Source organism: Vulpes vulpes, chromosome 14 (assembly GCF_048418805.1).
Source record: "Vulpes vulpes isolate BD-2025 chromosome 14, VulVul3, whole genome shotgun sequence".
Lineage (NCBI taxonomy): Eukaryota > Metazoa > Chordata > Mammalia > Carnivora > Canidae > Vulpes > Vulpes vulpes.
This window is the reverse complement of record NC_132793.1, coordinates 119,933,043-119,950,462: the sequence shown is the minus strand read 5'-3', so window position 1 is coordinate 119,950,462 and position 17,420 is coordinate 119,933,043. Positions and strand designations below refer to the sequence as shown.

General features: G+C 42.5%; 2 protein-coding genes across 38 annotated transcripts in view; one reads left to right on the top strand and one right to left on the bottom strand.

Moving 5' to 3' along the window:
• Positions 1-8,403, top strand: part of NSUN7 (NOP2/Sun RNA methyltransferase family member 7) — a 60,771-nt gene extending 52,368 nt beyond the window's left edge. The window contains exons 11-12 of the mRNA XM_072737811.1: positions 449-572; positions 1,142-8,403. Coding sequence (XP_072593912.1) covers positions 449-572; positions 1,142-1,777 — 760 coding nt within the window. The 3' untranslated portion in view covers positions 1,778-8,403. The remainder of the gene's footprint in view (positions 1-448; positions 573-1,141) is intronic.
• Positions 4,944-17,420, bottom strand: part of APBB2 (amyloid beta precursor protein binding family B member 2) — a 371,757-nt gene continuing 359,280 nt past the window's right edge. For all 37 annotated transcript variants that reach the window (XM_072737825.1, XM_072737817.1, XM_072737831.1 and 34 more), the window contains 4 exons: positions 16,487-16,570; positions 14,745-14,860; positions 12,926-13,105; positions 4,944-8,369 (listed from right to left, as the gene is read on the bottom strand). In XM_072737825.1, coding sequence (XP_072593926.1) covers positions 8,202-8,369; positions 12,926-13,105; positions 14,745-14,860; positions 16,487-16,570 — 548 coding nt within the window. In that variant the 3' untranslated portion in view covers positions 4,944-8,201. The remainder of the gene's footprint in view (positions 8,370-12,925; positions 13,106-14,744; positions 14,861-16,486; positions 16,571-17,420) is intronic.

Here is a 17,420-nt window from a genome sequence, read left to right as displayed (position 1 = left end):
CGATAGGCTATATTTTTATATTGTAATTGTGCAAAAAGTAACCAAAAGAAGGAAGTCATACTTTTTGTATTTTGACAACATGTGAAAGTAAAGGTTTTTTTCTATTATATCTTTGTGATTACTATACATATTTACCTGTTTTGATAATGGAAGTCTTTTGGTTAAAATATTAGCAACGTGGAAGAGATTTTAATTTGTAGAAAGGCTGGTATTCTTGGCATGGTTGTTTAAAGATGGAAACCTTGGGAAGCAAAATAAATTATGAGCTAATATGAAATAGAGCTTTTAATTTATAATATTGTTCTGATTCAGCATTTTATTCTTATTTGGGATTTGTGCTTAAATGATTAGAAAACATACTAGAAGAAAAATTGTCACAATTTACTGTCTCTCTTGATTGGCAAACAAGTCATTCTAACCATCTCCTGTTGGCTCATATCTATTGCAGGCTTAGTCCTCCTGTTCTTCCAATGTGTTCCTTAAAGGAAATACATCTGTCTACTGATAAATTTTTCAGAATGGAACCATCTGAAATTACCAATGGTTGTTTTCTTTCTGTTCTAACAAGGGAGGTAAGGGGGAAAATTCCAATCTATGTCAGCTTTGAATTAAGAAACTGCAAACCTCATAAAGAGGAACCTAGGTACTTTGTGAAGATTTTGAAATGGTGTGCTTACTGTGTGACACAAAAATCCCTTTTTTTAAAGTTCATTTGTTTTAGGAAGCTCTATACCCAACACGGAGCTCAAACCAATGACCCTGAGATCAAGAGTGGCCTACTCTTCTGACTGAGCCGGCCAGGTGCCCCCAAATCCCTCTTTTTCTCTTTCCATTCCTCCTGAGCGATCCTTGCTTATCTGCTCTCCACCCCTACCTTTCCAAGCACTTTGCCAACATTTAGTTCATCTTAGCTCACATGGAAAAAATAAGCTCTAGAATTTTTTTTCTATCACATTTACAAATGAGGAAGTTTAAAGTAAAAAAAAGTCATTTGCTGAGGTTTATGGGATATATTCGGGAATAAGGACTGAAAACCATTTCCTTTATAGTAACAAAGATACTCTTTTATTTTTACTGAAATGCTGGGAGAATTTATAATATACAACTCCAACATGTAGTAACTGCCTCTTTTTAATTGTAGCGGGACCCATCTGAGACAGTGTCTGTGAAGGATGTTTTGGCCCGGGCTGCAGCAAAAGGTCTACTGGATGGAATTGAGTTAGGTAAATCTTCAAAACGGGAGAAGAAGAAGAAAAAATCAAAAACATCATTGACAAAAGCTCCCACTAATGACAATAATGGAATCCAAATGAAAATCGCTGAGTTCCTGAATCGAGAAACAAATGCAAAAGCTAATCGGCCAGAGATATTAACAAAAACATCTCTTCCGCAGAAAAATGCAACTCCAGCAAGTTCTTCCTCACAGGTCAGAAAACCTGGCAAGCCTACCAACAATCCCTTAGCGCCTACACTTACGAGGAACGCAGCTCACCCCAGACCATATGAACGGCAGACCAGCTTCCTAAGACCTCGCTCAGAAGACAGAGTGATTGCTCTGAAACCCATCGAAATTGTTCTGCCTCCGGTAATGTTGCCATTTTCAAGTTCCCAAGGGATCAAATCTCAGCTACCAACTCAACATTTTTACTATCGTTGGGTTGGACCCAAGACTGTCATGCCCAGCTACTTTCCCTCACCATCAATAACCAGAAGAGGGGAAAAGCCTAAAGAAAACTTACCTTCCTCCCTACTCCGGCGTCCTCGACCATGGCTTTGACTGTCTTGTGTTTTTTACAGGGGTCAAGAGCAGTTGATTTTTTTTTCAAAGTCTGATATTTCTCTGAAGGTTAGATAACCCTACACAAGATACTCATCCTTTGGTCACTTAGTATCTTCTAAATGTGATATTACCTTCAAGAGAATTAGGACAAGTGAGAAAATAATGTAAGTGATCCAACAAAAGCAGAATTCCTACATTTCAACAGCTCAGTGCTGATCTGTTCTAGAATGTCCGGCTGTAGACTCAGTATCAGCTGTTAGAACTTGTCTTCTTGCTAACTTTCAGTCTGGACTCAGGATACTGTTTTAAGAGGAAGCTGCAAGTTTTTCCTGCAGGGAAACACTGCCTCATAACAGATGTGGGGCTGGTGACTGGAAAGCGTGGCCAGGGAAAAGACGCTGGCCTTCACGCCTACTTGAGGTCGCTTTTCTGTATCTATTCAGTTGTGGTTTGACATTTTCCATCACTATGGAGGTCGATTTTTTTTTCTTAAATATCAAAATATTCTTTAAACACGGGATGGCATGTGTTTTTGTGATGTGATTGAGTAGGAAGGGCAGGCAGTTTTGAAGTTCCAGGTGTGGGTAGTTCAGCTGAACGCTACCAGAGTGAAAACTGTTTCTCCTGGGAAGAGCTTCCAGGATCCGGAGCAGATTGAACATAGTCAGCTTTCCCTTCTGACCATGCCAATCACAGTTGTGGAAAAGTGACTGTACACAGATTTCCATCTAATTTGTAATAATTCTGAGGGGAAGGAAAACTGAATGCAAGTGACACCTATTATTGAAGAGATCCATAAAAGTGTCTGCTTCTGTTCCAAGATCAGGTGAAACAGTAAAATCTACAAGTCCTATCAAATGGTACTCGGTAATCAAACTTCAGTAAATCATTTCTGATGCACAATTAAAATATATTGTAGCACTATGTTAATTATATTAAAAGTCAATTCATCTTGAATGTATTATCAGTTGCCTGTCAACAATTGGTATGATGATTTCTGGGTCTATTGATTGGTTTTTCATCATGGAAACAGAAATTCTTTGACATTAAATCAAGTAAGTTACGACTATGAAACCTATTGTTTAAAATATGTTCATAGACACATTCATAAAGTTTGAATATAAAGTTCTATTTTCAGAATCCAGTTGTGTTGAACAGTTTTATGTAAATTCCTAAATGTTCAAGTCAGGCGGCATGATTCAGTAGACTATTATCCTCTTCAGGATGAATTTTTAGGCCTGTATCAGCTCTAACATTCTAGTCTTCATTTTCTCACTTGAAGTGAGGATAAACAAAATGGCAGATTTCATTTTAGTAGTAGTAAATCTTTATTTTAGCTGAAAATTTACATTTATCAGAATGTGTCAGGGAAGAAAGGCAACAAGCCTTTTTATACTTGAACTTCTATTTTAAATCCCCAAAGAATTCTCAATTATGACTCTCAAAAAGTACAGAAATGTTTTAAATGCTCAGCTTAATTTATTGATTTCAAAAATAAAAAATGAGACCAGTTTCAAAAATAAGGTCTTTCCTCCTACTCCCTACTGTCTGGCTCTGAGTGTCCCAGGCCTCTAGAGCTCTAGCTAGGGCAGCTGAATTGAACTTTGCTGGGTAAAGAGCTAGTATTTTATCCCTGGAATCACTTATTCCTCCTGCCTCTTCCCCTGCCCAAGGCTGAAAAGTATTCCATTGTCCCAAAGTAGCAGGTTTAAGATATTTATTTTCTGTGATGTTATAGAAAGATAATTCATCGTGGAGGAATAGTTCATGATATTTTTCTGATAAGCTTGTGATTCATGTCGTATCACAATTTAAGCCACTTATTTTCAGTATCTCATAGCACTCATCCTGTCACTATTTTTCTCTAGAAATATATGGAGATTTTGAACGGTTAAGCTTGTAGTGTTCTTCTTTGAGGGTCTTCTAAGAACACCATCAATTATTTAAGTGCTTTCGTAAAAAGGGAAAAAGACTGGATAAAACTGTGAGAATGCTAGTGAAGGAGAATACTGATTACACTTACATTTTCCTTTCTTGAGCTTCTTAGAGCAAAGCGCTGCAAAAACCTAAAATAATGAATTTACTGGTAGATTCTCCAATAGCAAATTTTGTCTGAAATTATTTACCACTAATGTAATACCCGAAACCAAAATGAAATTTTGTTCCTTCAGAGTAACTGCCTTTGATAGAGTTAAGAAGCAGCTATGGTGGGGGAGGGAGGGATTGCAAGATGTACAAGGAGAAATGGGTACACACTGATCTCATGTGGATCTGGCAGTTAAACTAGCCCACATCTAACTGGCTCTTCTGGTTACCTTGGATTTTGGACTTAGTGCTTGTACAACATTATTCTTTATTAACATCAGGTTCTTAAAAGGAATGAAAGCTAGACTCTTAATACTAGGAAGACTGCTTCCACCCATCCCGAGCTGGTGACTAAGGATGCCAGCTGCCCTTCCTGATTGCCCCATCAGGGCAGTGCGATAAATTACTCAAAATTTAAAGTGACTATAGTTCTTACCAGGTGGAAATCTGCAGTAACAGTCAAAGCACAATCTTTCATTACTAACGTGGTTTTTAACTTGAGGTTAGAATCATCAGAAGAGAGAACGACTAGCGTGCAGATTCTGGTTATTTCCATTCCTGGATCAATAGGACTGAGATGGCAGATGAATGAGCCAGACATTTTGTGCAGCTAAGTTTATTCTCACAACATATTACATTTAAATGTGTAAAAGTGGTCAACAGCAAAGGGGGCAGAAAGCAAAACCAAACGTTCTTTCAGGATAAACAAGCTGCTTTGGATGGCAAGGAGTGCTCTCATTGATAAAAGTGTGAGCGGAATCTTTTCTCTGAAGCTGAACTAAATTAAACTTCATTTTACTGGCTGTGTAGCACACATGTCAGCTGTGTATTAGGTTAAGGAAGCCTGGCAACCTAGAGAGCTAATGGTTTTACTAGTTAAATTGTGCTAGTCTCAGGGCTCTGCTTTTCGTGGGAATTCATGAATTTGTGTCGCAAATGCTTATGAAATGAGGGCATCATATGAGAAAAGGAGGAAAGATTTTGGGCTTTCTAGTAAATGACCTTGTGTAGAATCATCTTACAAATCTCCATCATAAAATCTGAGTGGATTTTGTAAAAAAAGTAGCAGTGCCAACAGTTTATCACAAAGAACTTATTTTAATGGAAATGGGTCTAAATGTCCTTTCATGCAACCAGACAGACACAAACAAAAAACAATGGTCCTAATTAGCTATAGGTGATCTTCTATCCAGGTGGAAACAAAGGGCTTGTGGACATGTGTCTTTTAGATGAGATCACATGTGCTGTGAAGAATATAAAAACAAAGCACCCAAGCAGTGCTTCAGGTTTGCAAAGTAAAGTTTTTGCCATAGGCATGTTGGCTATTCCCCTTGATGCTGCCAAGGAGCACATATAGGAGGTGGCAAGTCTGCGTCTATCTAGCTGCTTTTAAAAAATAAAAGGAACTTTAAGCATTTTGCCATTTCTTCTACATATTCCAATAAAAATGTGACTACAAATCATTACAAAACCACCTTTTAGGCGATGTATAGTTCACTGAGATTACTTAGGCCTGGATACACTGTGAGATACTATCCAGTAAAGATAATACATTAACACAATAATGCAGTATATTTCAGTAAAAATAGAATAAATAAAATAAAAATATTTCAAGCCGTATTTAACAGGTTAATTAAAACAATGATAAGACGTACGAGGCATAGCGGACACGGCCGCCTGTTTACCGCGTCGCAGGTCTAAGGAAGATGCATAGATAACTCAAGTGTCACCTCAGCGTCGGGTGAGACACCGCGCCCTCTCACAGAGAAATACACACACACTGTCACACGTACTTTTTGGCCATGGCAGAAAGTGTCTGAACGCTCTGTTTAACGTAATGGAGTTTACAAAATTAATTGCATTTAGTACGCAAAGCTATTTTCAAAACAGAATATCTGCAGTAAAGTTTTCAGCACGTAAAGCCTATCATTCATCTTAACACATTCTAGAATTGCATATATTAATCAGTTTGCTACTTAAAGCTAGCTCAGTATTCTTGATCCTGAAAACAAACAAAGGTATACCTTAAAAAATGAACAGTAGGTTCTGGTAGAGATTTCCAGTAGAGAAGTGGGTGACTGGTTCAGAATTTTTCTCACACTAAAACCTTTCTTTCACTGCGGAGATCGTGATGAAAGACCATCATCGTTAAATTTTAAACAGCTTTTCGAAGGGCACGGTAAGGATTTTCTTAATGCGATAATTTCTTAGGATGGCACTGGTTACTTCAGATAGACTAGTATATAGGCTGGTGAGAAGCAGAACTCCTTTCTAGGGTGGCATCTTTTTTTGTCACAACACTACAGTGCCAGCCAACAGTTCCAGGATTCTGAGGGAACAGAGACAGGAGGCCACCGACTCCATCATGTTCTCTGGTGGCTAAGTACCACGGGTTAGGAATATCTCTACCACAAGTAACGTCATCTCTGGAAAATCTCGTGAGTTGAACAGGCTTGTACTGCGTGTAGGATCCTGTTCTCTACAACACGTTTGAGGCACACTGTAGGAAAATAGGCCTGGACTGAGTGAGGGCAGTGGTTTTATGATTAATACCACTGCATGAGGAATTTGGATGTATTTCCCTATTTATACAGGGAATTCAAAGATTTTTTTTTCTTTTTTTCTTTTTTTTTTTTTTTTACAATAACCAGTTATGCCCAGGGTAATTCTGGAGAAACCCTTCCTCACTGATGTGGAAGCAACATAACGTATAACAGAGTTGGGAAGCATGGGTTCTGGTCCTGGCTCTCTCATAAAGTTTTGAGACATCTTAGGCTAAGTGACTGAGCCTCTTGGTACTTTATATATATATTTTTATTTCTCAAATGTGTTTATAGAGTACCTTTCTCTACCTGTTAAGGCTCAAATGTGATAAGACTGTGGAAACCGTTTTGACAAGAACATAGTAGTGGATAAACAAAGTGTTACTTTTTATAACTGGATGTCTTAAAATGTTAATTTTGACATTAAAAAGTAACTAAGGCTAATATTTAGATTGGTCTCCTTAGCAACTTCTTTTTAAAACAACAATGTCAATAAGAGTCTAAATCTGTGTATCTTTATAGGTGAGAAAATTATTTTTGGGACACTTGTTAAGCAGTTCATTGTTGCTGTGTATATTTTGCTCTGATACGAAATTTTTAAATCTTGAAAAAAATGGAAAAAATATAAATTTAAAAATATATCTAGTAAAGTCCAACAAATTCTAATATTAAATACATAAATTCAGAAAGATTCGATTTAATGTAATTTGTTGCCATGGACAATACATGTTGGACAGACAGCTTTCTGGGCAAAAAGCAGGAAGGTAAGACTGCATACAGAATCCTAGCAGGACATTTCACTAGGAGGACTAACATAATGACATGGTGGTAGAGAGTCAAAGTATGAATGACACTCCCTCAACTCCAAATTGCATATTGGCTGATTATCAAACTAAGGATGAAAGGCGTACGAGGAATATTTCATTGTAATGTTGTTTATGTAGAGAATGGCCATAGTGAACTATAATTCTCTAGCTGCATTGTACAATATAAGGCAGAAGTTTGAAATATGTCCCACCCAAAATGCCTTATGATTTTCTTAAATCTTTTTTTTTAAATAATTGGTTTGAAAACCATCTAGAAAGGCTATTTTTTTGTTTGATTTTAATTTCTCAAATTTGGTTTGTTTTTCACTTTTGAAGTTTCACTTTTCCCCCAACATCCCACAAACAGCTGTAGACATGAAATGGTGTCCGTGTGTCAAAGAGCTCGTCAAGGAAAGCTGCCATTTGGTTCCTGTCCTGATGCCAACAGCCAATTGTGTCAACAAAAGGTTCGATTTTATGAAAGACTGAAACAAAAACTCATCATCCTATTTTAACAGCAATTCAATGGTATCTGGTATGCAGTGGCTACTCCAATGTTGGAAACAGGGCAAAGTGCTGTAGGACTTAAACATTGCTTGTGACAGATCCAGTCAAGAAGACAGTGAAACTAACTCAGGTGTCATTCGCTCCAAGGACTCCGCATGAGTTCACTAGGAGGGGTGTGGCCACATTCTTCTCTGTGTATGTGAAGTTAAGTAATGTTCACGATATTTACAATAAGAAAAAGACCTTCCACTGCTCATGATGTATCTGACTCATAGCAAAAAAAATTAGTCATGCTTCTTTTCATATCACATGATGGTGGCAAGACGAGAGAACATGCTTGTCTAACACTGTTTGGTTAAGGATAAATTCTCTGAAGACAAAGCATCAGCAACTGAATGGAAGGCCAGGTATCAGTTCATCTTCTTTAGTGTAGCTATTCAATCTTCAGGTAAATATTCCAGAATCCTTGGACATATGCAGCTATGGCGTCTCTGTGACAGGGCGTTTCTGTTTCAAAGTGTCAATGAGGGATAAGACCCCTCGTTTTACATTGGTCGTGACTCTTCTGGTCACGGAGTCTGCTGGCGGAGGAGGTGGTCGAACTTTCTGTGAAGGCGGCCTCGCTACCAAGCACTTCTGGTATCGTAACTGAAATAAAACAAAAATGTTTTATGGTCATTAATGACATATCATCCCTTCTTGTTTGATTTTAATTCACCAATGCATTTACTTCCAAAACGTAATGACTTAGCTCCTAAACATAAATCCAAGAGTTTATTATTTCTTTTCTTAATGTGGGTATTTTATTTATTTTTTAAAAGAGTTTATTCATGAGAGACACACAGAGAGAGGCAGAGACACAGGCAGAGGGGGAAGCAGGCTCCATGTAGGGAGCCCAATGTGGGACTCAATCCTGGAACTCCAGGATCACGCCCTGAGCCAAAGGCAGATGCTCAACCACAGAGCCACCCAGGCGTCCCAATGTGGGTATTTTATTTTTATTTTTTTATTTTATTTATTTTTAAATATTTTATTTATTTATTCATGATAGACACACACACACACAGAGAGAGAAGCAGAGACACAGGCAGAGGGAGGAGCAGCCTCCATGCAGGAAGTCTGATGTGGGACTCGATCCTGGGACTCCAGGATCATGCCCTGGGCAGAAGGCAGGTGCTTAAACCACAGAGCCACCCAGGCTGCCCCAATGTGGGTATTTTAAATGCTCCCAAATGATCATTATGCTTGGGACACGTGGGTGGCTCAGTCGGTTAAACATCCAACTCTTGATCTCAGCTCAGGTCTTGATCTCAGAGTTGTGAGATCGAACCCCGCATTGGGCTCTGTGCTGGGTGTGGAGCCTGCCTAAAGAAAAACAGATCATTCAGCTCAACAAAGTTGAAAGTTATGGCTTTCCACATCCATCTCCACCCTCTACTTGTTCTCTATACAGATAGGCTGGTTGCAATTAATGTACTCTAATAGTCAAAGAGCTAATGAAAAGGATCAGGAGAGACAGTATTTGAGTTTTGTCGGAGACACGTACATCTCTGTACAAGAGGTAACTGCTCATGGCTAACTGGGAGACAACATGGTGGAAAGGGCACAGACTGAAGCGAGGCTCTGTCCCTTATGTGAACTGTGTGACCCAAGCAAGTTATTCCATCTCTCAGCCTTAGTTTCTTCCATGTAAAATGGCACAGAACTGGGACCTTTACAGAGGGCGTTATGAATAAGGAATCCTTGCAGAAGGCTGAAAACAGGCCTAGCAACACTGAAGGCATTCATAAGTATTTGCTCTCCCTCCTGTTTCCTGCTTTAATAAAAAAGAATGATGTATAAGATTTCAGGATACATTTTATCTGCAAGCTTAAATCCTCATGGATTTAAAAAGTTTAAGTAGCCTCTACACCCAACATGAGGCTCAAACTCACAACCCCGAGATCAAGAGTCACACAATCCACTGCCCAAGCCAGAAGCCCCTAAACCCTCATGGAATTTAAAATGTCCATGAGCACTGTTGGCATCCCAGATAGTTTCTCTCCTTCAGAAATATAGTCGACTCACTTTTTTTTTTCCACTCACTTTTTTTTTTCACTCACTTTTATATTAATGAAAAGTAATTCCTCAAAATTAGATGAGAAGGTTAAAATTTACCAAATGTTTTTTCCTAATTGAAGCACTTTAAAATCATTCCGTGGTTGATTTTTTAAACTCTGCTTAAACATTATGGGTTCTTTAGTACAGTGTGAAACAGGCTGACGCTTCCCTGTGGGAAGCATGAACTATCTACAGGAAGGACTCTGAGTCCCAATGCCCAGAGGCTACAGAATTGGCTCCTTTTGATCCAATCATCCAAGAAACTGATTTCTCAAGTTTCCTCTGGGTCAGGTATCTTGCTAGGTCTGTATTACAACCCAAAGCACAGACTTCCAGAGCACAGATCTGTAAATGGGCAGGTGTGGCATCGTGGTACCCTGGACTAGGCATCTCTACTGTCAAGTGTGTCCTGTGTAAATCAAAATTGCACCTGGTGAATTTCATGAAGGCTCCCCCTCTCATTCTAGATGCCACCAAAATATCTTCAGCTGGGCCTATACCACACAACTGCAAAAAGTGCCTAAAAATTAAGTAGATTCAAAAGAATGTGTTAACACCCCCAGATATTTCATATGGTGTAAATTCATGCGTAGATATTTCAGAGACAGATTCATGTGGATCTGACTGAAGAGGAAAGCCACTGAGTTAGAAATGCTAGAATCTGAGTGTAGAGGAGAGTGTGATGTCACCAGTGAGCCCGGATGGCCGAGCCGCTTCAGCTGGTCACCCTGTTACAATTAAAATCGTAAGCAAATGAGTAGAAATGGTTTCTCAGAGAGAAAATGAGGCTGAGAATCAGAAAATAAGCTGTAACCAGTGATAAAGCTAATTATTTAATTGTCACCAGCATTTAAAATGTACAGTTAAGGCGGAAAGCCATTCCTTTTATGACTAAAACCATCTGTTAGGATCTTTTCCATTTCGTGAAATACCTCAAGGGTCACCCCCCACTTTTGCTTGACTGGGTGCTTCCACTTCCCATTGTCTTCATCCCCTGAGTGTCCTGTACTGGGCCGAGGGGTTCATCTGGACTCCTCCACCAGCTTTGCCGCCCCCCCCGCCCGCCCCTTCACTTGCAGGGAGATCTGAGTCTGCTTCCTGGCTCCATAGCACTTGAGGGGAAACCCTATCCCTGACAGAGGCCTGTGGTGTCAGAACCCCGCAAGCTCTTCCCCTCCCTCCTTCCTCCTCCCCTCTTCATTCAAAGATGTCCTTCAAGGGGAAGTCAGCTGGCCCCCTGTTCTTATGCCTGGCCTTTGCCATCTACAGCCCTCCTCAGTCTTTGCCTTCATTCTTAGCCTAGCAACCTCTTGCAACCTCCTGCGACACCACCTCTTAGATTCTTAGGATTTGGCTACTCTCGGGGTCACTGTGACCCAATTAGGCTAAACCCCAACCCGAGGCTCTTAATCTACCACCAAGACCTTGCCCCCAACTGTGTGTATGACCCCCATTTCAATCCAGTGTTACTAGCTCATTTCCCTCTGCCTAAAAAATGTGTGAATCCCTCTGCACCCCCCATCGGAAAACCAGAAGCAAAACCCCGTGCTTCGAGCTACCCCTTCCACATCCGACTTGGTCTACCTTCAGGGTCACTACATCTTTTTCCTCCTGGTACTTCTCAGGCCAGTGTGATTTTAATACTTTCATTTACAGTACCTTTTACACTACAGCAGAATTTTGGTTTATGTGTCTCCCCATCTACCTAAGCTCTGTAATGCAAGGATCTTAGTCCCAGGGTCCAGCCCATAAATGGTGGGTTGAGTTAAATGAACAGGTGCTTTAAATTCAGTATTCCTCATCCCCAGCCAGGCAATTCTCTACAACATCCCAAGCCATCTGCTCCTGCCATTGTCCTGGATTAGACCCTCTGAAACTCACATCTGGACCAGTATGGCCTCCTGGCCGAGCTCCCCACCTCAGCCTTGTCCTTTAAACCCATCCTCTACATTGTTTTTTGTTTTTGTTTTTGTTTTTTTAAAGATTTTATTTATTTATTCCTGAGAGATACAGAGAGAGGCAGAGACACAGGCAGAGGAAGAAGCAGGCTCCCTGCTGAAGCCTGATGCAGGACTCAATCCAGGACTCTGGGATCATGCCCTGGGCTGAAGGCAGATGCTCAACCGCTGAGCCACCCAGGGGTCCCTACTTTGGTTTCTTTTTTGTGGAGTATGCTTTTAAAATCTAGAATCAGTTCATCTCTCCTGCTTGATACCTCTCCTGTTTGCTGAAGACAATCACCTTGGCATGACATCACAGGCCCTTCATGATACAGACCTCACCTTCTTTACTTGGTTCCAGCAACCCAACCTGCTGTTGCTAAGAATTACCACCCACCCCAGGTTTGGATACCTATATTCATTCTGTTCTGCAACTTTTCTAGAACTTTTTCAGTGCCCAGCATAACAGGTGCTCAAAGGATATTGGCAGAATGAATGATGAAGTGTTTTTGTTTGTTTGAAATCATATACATGGTACACAGAGCACCAGCTTTGTCACCTGAAAAACGTGGGGTCAAATGCAGGCTTTGTCTCTTACCAACTCTGCACCCTGAGCCCCGTTCTTTTCTCTAAGCCTCTGTTTTTTCACAAATAAAGCAGAACTAACAACCACCTTCCAAACAGTTGCTGTAAGGACTGAGTTCACAGATACAAATGAAATAAAATATGTAAGAACAACATGCTTAAACCAACTATCTGAAACAAATCATTCGGTACGCTGCATTTTTTAAGTACTAATGTAGTTTTTTAAGTACTCATACATGGTCAACATTTCCTGATCATATACTGAAATTAATTAGGGATCGGGACTTAAGAATCCTCCAATTTGTAATTTTGAAGATCACTGCTTTCAATGGCACTGGAGTCTCAACAGAATGTAGCTCCATCCAGTCCGGCTTCTTGTGGGTGTCCTTGGCTGTTGAGATGGTGAACTGCTCGTTGTCATGGATGACATCCACAGGAGCGAGGCGTTATACAGCAAGGCATTACTTTAGAGGTTAGATGTATTTTCTTTCAAATTAGTAACTCTGCACTAATTTACTGCACATAAAACAAAAGCAGTGGCGTGGAGCTCCAGCAGCTCCCTGGAGCGTGATTACTCACCATGCAGGCGGCCTGCACCGCCTCAGACACGTTACCCGCATTAGGCTCGCACCAGAAAACATGGCACTCAAAGCGCTGGTTCCCAGTGTCCATGATGAAGGCAAACGTATGGACATCCTTCCCGACACCCATGAAGGACAGGAATCGCACGCGGCACTCCACTAAGGTTTCCTCTTCATTCTGCAAGACATGCTGATCAGCAGCCCGCTCTGTCTATGAAGCCAGGCAACAGTCATAAACGTGCTCATTTCTTAAATCATAGACTCAAGCCTGGAGTGGCTGCGTACAGACACTGGTATTCAAAATATATAGCTAGACTGGATTTAGAAAGGACTCATATATTTTCTAAATATATCCGGAGAGGCCATCACTACTATATGGGTGTCTCATAGACATTTAACCGTGCTCTGACCTACACTAACTGTGCTTCTGTGTGTTCTGTTCTCTGTCTGCCACACTCCAAGCCTGTGTGTTCACTGTGGGCAGGGGCAGTGTCATGTGTACTTCTTAGGCTTTGCCCACACAGGGCACCTGGTGGCTCAAAACCCATTTGCCCAGGCGAACCCACTGGAAACCTCAGAGCACCAAGAGAAAAAGAGCTACAGGATCTCCTTCTCATGCTAAGTAGCACACTGTTTCACATTTCTATCTAAAACCATGTAGAAAAGCTGCCAAATCACTCCTCCCCCTCCACAAACTGGCGTCCATATGGTATCCATATGATGCAGTGTAAAGAAATGTTCAGAATCCATTCTTACGAACACCACATCCTTTGCATCAACCATATGCAATTTCTGAATTAGTAAACACATCCAGAATGTTGACTTTTGGATCATTAACATCTCAACTTACTAGATATTCACTCAGGTGCTATGGAATTCTTTCATAGGAAAATGAAACTAGCCTGAGATACCATGAAGTTTTCTTGGGAGAAATGATGTGTAGGTCGAGACCCAGGTAAGGGTTGGGTAGGCAAAGGGGTGGAGCACAGAAGGAGCAGGACTTGCACACGGTGAGGGAAAAAGGGGCTCGACACATTTAGAGACTTAAGAAGACCCAGCTTGGTGGGCTGGAGAGGCAGGCAGGGCCAGTGAGCATCACTCCTAACTCCTTCTGAGAAGGGGAACTGGGCTTGAAGGTGACCTTCCAGTGGATGGCATCGAGAGCAGGCCAACGCCTTGTGCTCTTTCCACAACAGGTGCTTCACAGAGGGAGAACTGAGAAGTGGTCACGAGCCTAGAGAAGACCACCTGGACAGAATCATGAGCTTGTTGCTTCTAGTTGTTGTGACCACAGGCACTATTTGCCTCAGTTTCCTTAACCAAAGAATGGGTAATTTGATTTGAGGCTAATGCTGGCTTCTCTTGATGACCAGCGGCCTCTGCTACCAACGACAGAACAAACCAGGGGACTTTCCACAACAGAAGTGTCTCCTGTGCCCCAACTCCAGACAAACAGCCCAATCCATACTGAAAGCCTGGAGACGAGCCCGAACACCAAATCCCACAATGAGCGACTGCCGGCATCATATAGGTATCTCTAGCAAATTACTTCAATCTCTTGGGCACCAGAGCAAGAAAGAATTGGGAGCACCAAAATAGATGCTTCTTAGTTCAAAGAAAAGCAAAGTTACGCCAAGATCCAGACACAAAGGACAGAAAAAAGAAAAAAAAAATTTAAATGCTGGCTATTTTAATCACAATTAAGCACACCCCCAGAGGTCCAGCCTTGGCTTTGTGTCTCCCTTTCAGGGAAGATTACTGTAGCCAGAGTTTCACTGTAACCCACAAAGACCCATGGTGCGTACAATCCCACTCACCTTTTCACTGATGACAGTCACAGTAGCATCGGCCACATTCATGTTCACAGACAGCCAGTCCTCCTGGTTCGACGAGGTCATAAGACTTTCTATGGCATTGTTCAGGGTATCCATTCCTGTGGATAGAACAGATCACTGAGGAAGGTCCTAAAGCCATTTATCACTCTCCAGTGTGGGCCCAAATCACCCAGTAACAGCTACACCCAAGTGGATCTTTTTTCTTTTTGGTATTTCGTTGGGAGCATTTCATTGCTTGAAAGAAAGAAACCAAAAAGCCTTTTCAACAGAAAGAAGGGTCATGAGAACCTCCAGAGAGGTACCCAACTGGACCGTGGTACTACTTTCCTTCCAGAGAGTCCCACCCCGAGTACATAGATAGCACTTAAGCAAATGTTACCTTTCCCTAAGCAAGGAGCCTTGGGAAAGGGAACGGGACAGAAGCCAGCGTCTTCCAGACTACCCCACCTTCCTCCACCTTCCTCTGCTCCTTACACAAGGCCACATCTGGGAGGCCCGCTTCCTGAGCAGGGTGCACGATGCCCCGGGCCCTGCTGCGGGGTGTTGTGTGGCAGTGTGAACGGGGAGGTGGGAACGGCAGCTTCACTGAGGCATCATTCACATACAGCTCACTCATTGGAGGTGTACGATGCAGTGGTTTCTGGTATATTCACAGAATTGTGCAAACCATCACCACAATCAAATTTAGAACATTTCTATAACCCCAAAAAGAAAGCCTGTATGTTTTAGGGGGTCACCATCTATTTTTTCCCAGTCCCCTGGCCTGTCCAGAGGTTGGTCTATTCTGGACATGTCATACACATGGGATCATACGGTGTGTTTCTTTGTATCCGGCTTCTTTCATTTGACGTACTGTCTTCCAGGCCAACCCACGCTGGTACTTCATGCCTCTTTACTGCCAAGTAAAATTACCAAGTACAGCAGTATCCCATTTTTTTTTGGGGGGGGGGGGAGGCAGTATCACATTTTATTAATCCATTCATCAGTTGATCGACATTTGTTTCCACTTTTTGACATTGATGAATAACGCTGCTGTGAGAGTTGGTGTGGACAGATGTTTTCATTTCACTTGGGTAAACGCCCAGGAGCAGAACTGCCGAGTCCAATGGTAACTCTGCGGTTCACCTTTGGAGGAACAGCCAGACTTTTTTTCCAGAGTGGCTGTGACCATCTCACTTTTTCCCAAGCAGTGCACAAGGGTTCTGATTTCTCCGCAGCCTCTTCTCCCCAGGGGAAGGCTCCATGTCCCGCCTCCTTTGAGCACGGTATGGCTGAGCAACCCAGCTCTGCCCCAGGCTGTGAGCCAACTGCAGTGTGTGCCGCCTGGGGGTGGCACCTCGAAAGGAAGGCATGAGGGCTCCCTCCACCTTCTCCCCCGCCCAGTGGTCACCAGCACTGATGGCGGTACCTGGTCCCAGAGCGGCTGCTCCCTGCCAGAAGGGCGCAGCCTGCATCTCCACGCCATAGTGTGGAGCCATGCGTCTGCCCTGTTAAGTCCCTCTATTCTGGGGACAACGTGACGGGGCAGCTTAGCCCGTCCTCTATTGCTCTCTGGATCAGGACCGTGTACGTGCCCTGGCTGGTGACAGTGCAGGGGCCTGATTCAAGACGGGGGAGAGGGATTAGAGGAGTAGAGCCCACCTCTCGGGGGTGGGGGGGGGACGATCACCTCCCAGGAGCTCCCAAGCGCTCGCAAAGTGAAAGGACATAAACGTTTCACATACCGACTGGTTTGTCTACGGGTAACATGCCCAAGTACTGCACGTGGAACTTCTGGACCAGCTCAGTCTTTGGTGTTGGAAAGTCTACTGCAGGAGAACAAAAGCAACAGACTCTTTCACCGTGGTTCGGACACCCACACCACAGCCGGCCACCACGCTCTGCGCCGTCCGGATTGCCCAGCACACCGCCCGTGCCACAACGTTTCTAGAGGGGGTGCGGCCCCTGTTCTGTGAAAAGAGCATCTCTTCCACCAGACACTGCGGCTCTGTCACTCAAAATCCCACCTGACTTTCATTTCTAGGCAGGGAAGCATTTGAAAGCAGGACGTGGGATGGATGCATTAAAAGCTGCTACTGTCTTTTTTCATATATGCTAAATCCACCGGTTTTGATGGCCTATTTGGGAGGAGTGGTTGGTGGCCCAGAGAAAACGGAATCACAAAGGGCACCGAGACAGGAAAAATAACAGCATCCCCCCACGTGTCTCCAGTTTTATTTTATAGACCTGACCTCTAACATTATGTTAGTTTCAGGTGCGCAACAAGTGACTCGGGCGCCCGTACGTATCGCCAAAACAATCACCGCAGGAAGTCTCCTTGATGGTGATCATTATAGTTGGCAAAAAAATTTTTTTTTCCACATCAACCCACATATTTTTAGACCAGCTGGTTCTTATCTCACGCTATACATGAATTATAGAAGCACTAAAGATTATATTCTCTAGTCTTGTCCAATAACAACAAAACTCATCCTGGTCCTTTGTGCCTAATTCTGTCGGCACAAAACAAACTCTGTGCCAGGAGGACCCCCTAGTGCGTGCTCGGCGAGCATCTGTGGGTTGAGCATGGTTCTACAGGAGACTAGAAATGGCAGGGAACCCCACGAGGCCCTCTGGGTCTTCACCAGGCTGCAGAGCGCCAGCATGAAGGGAGCAGGT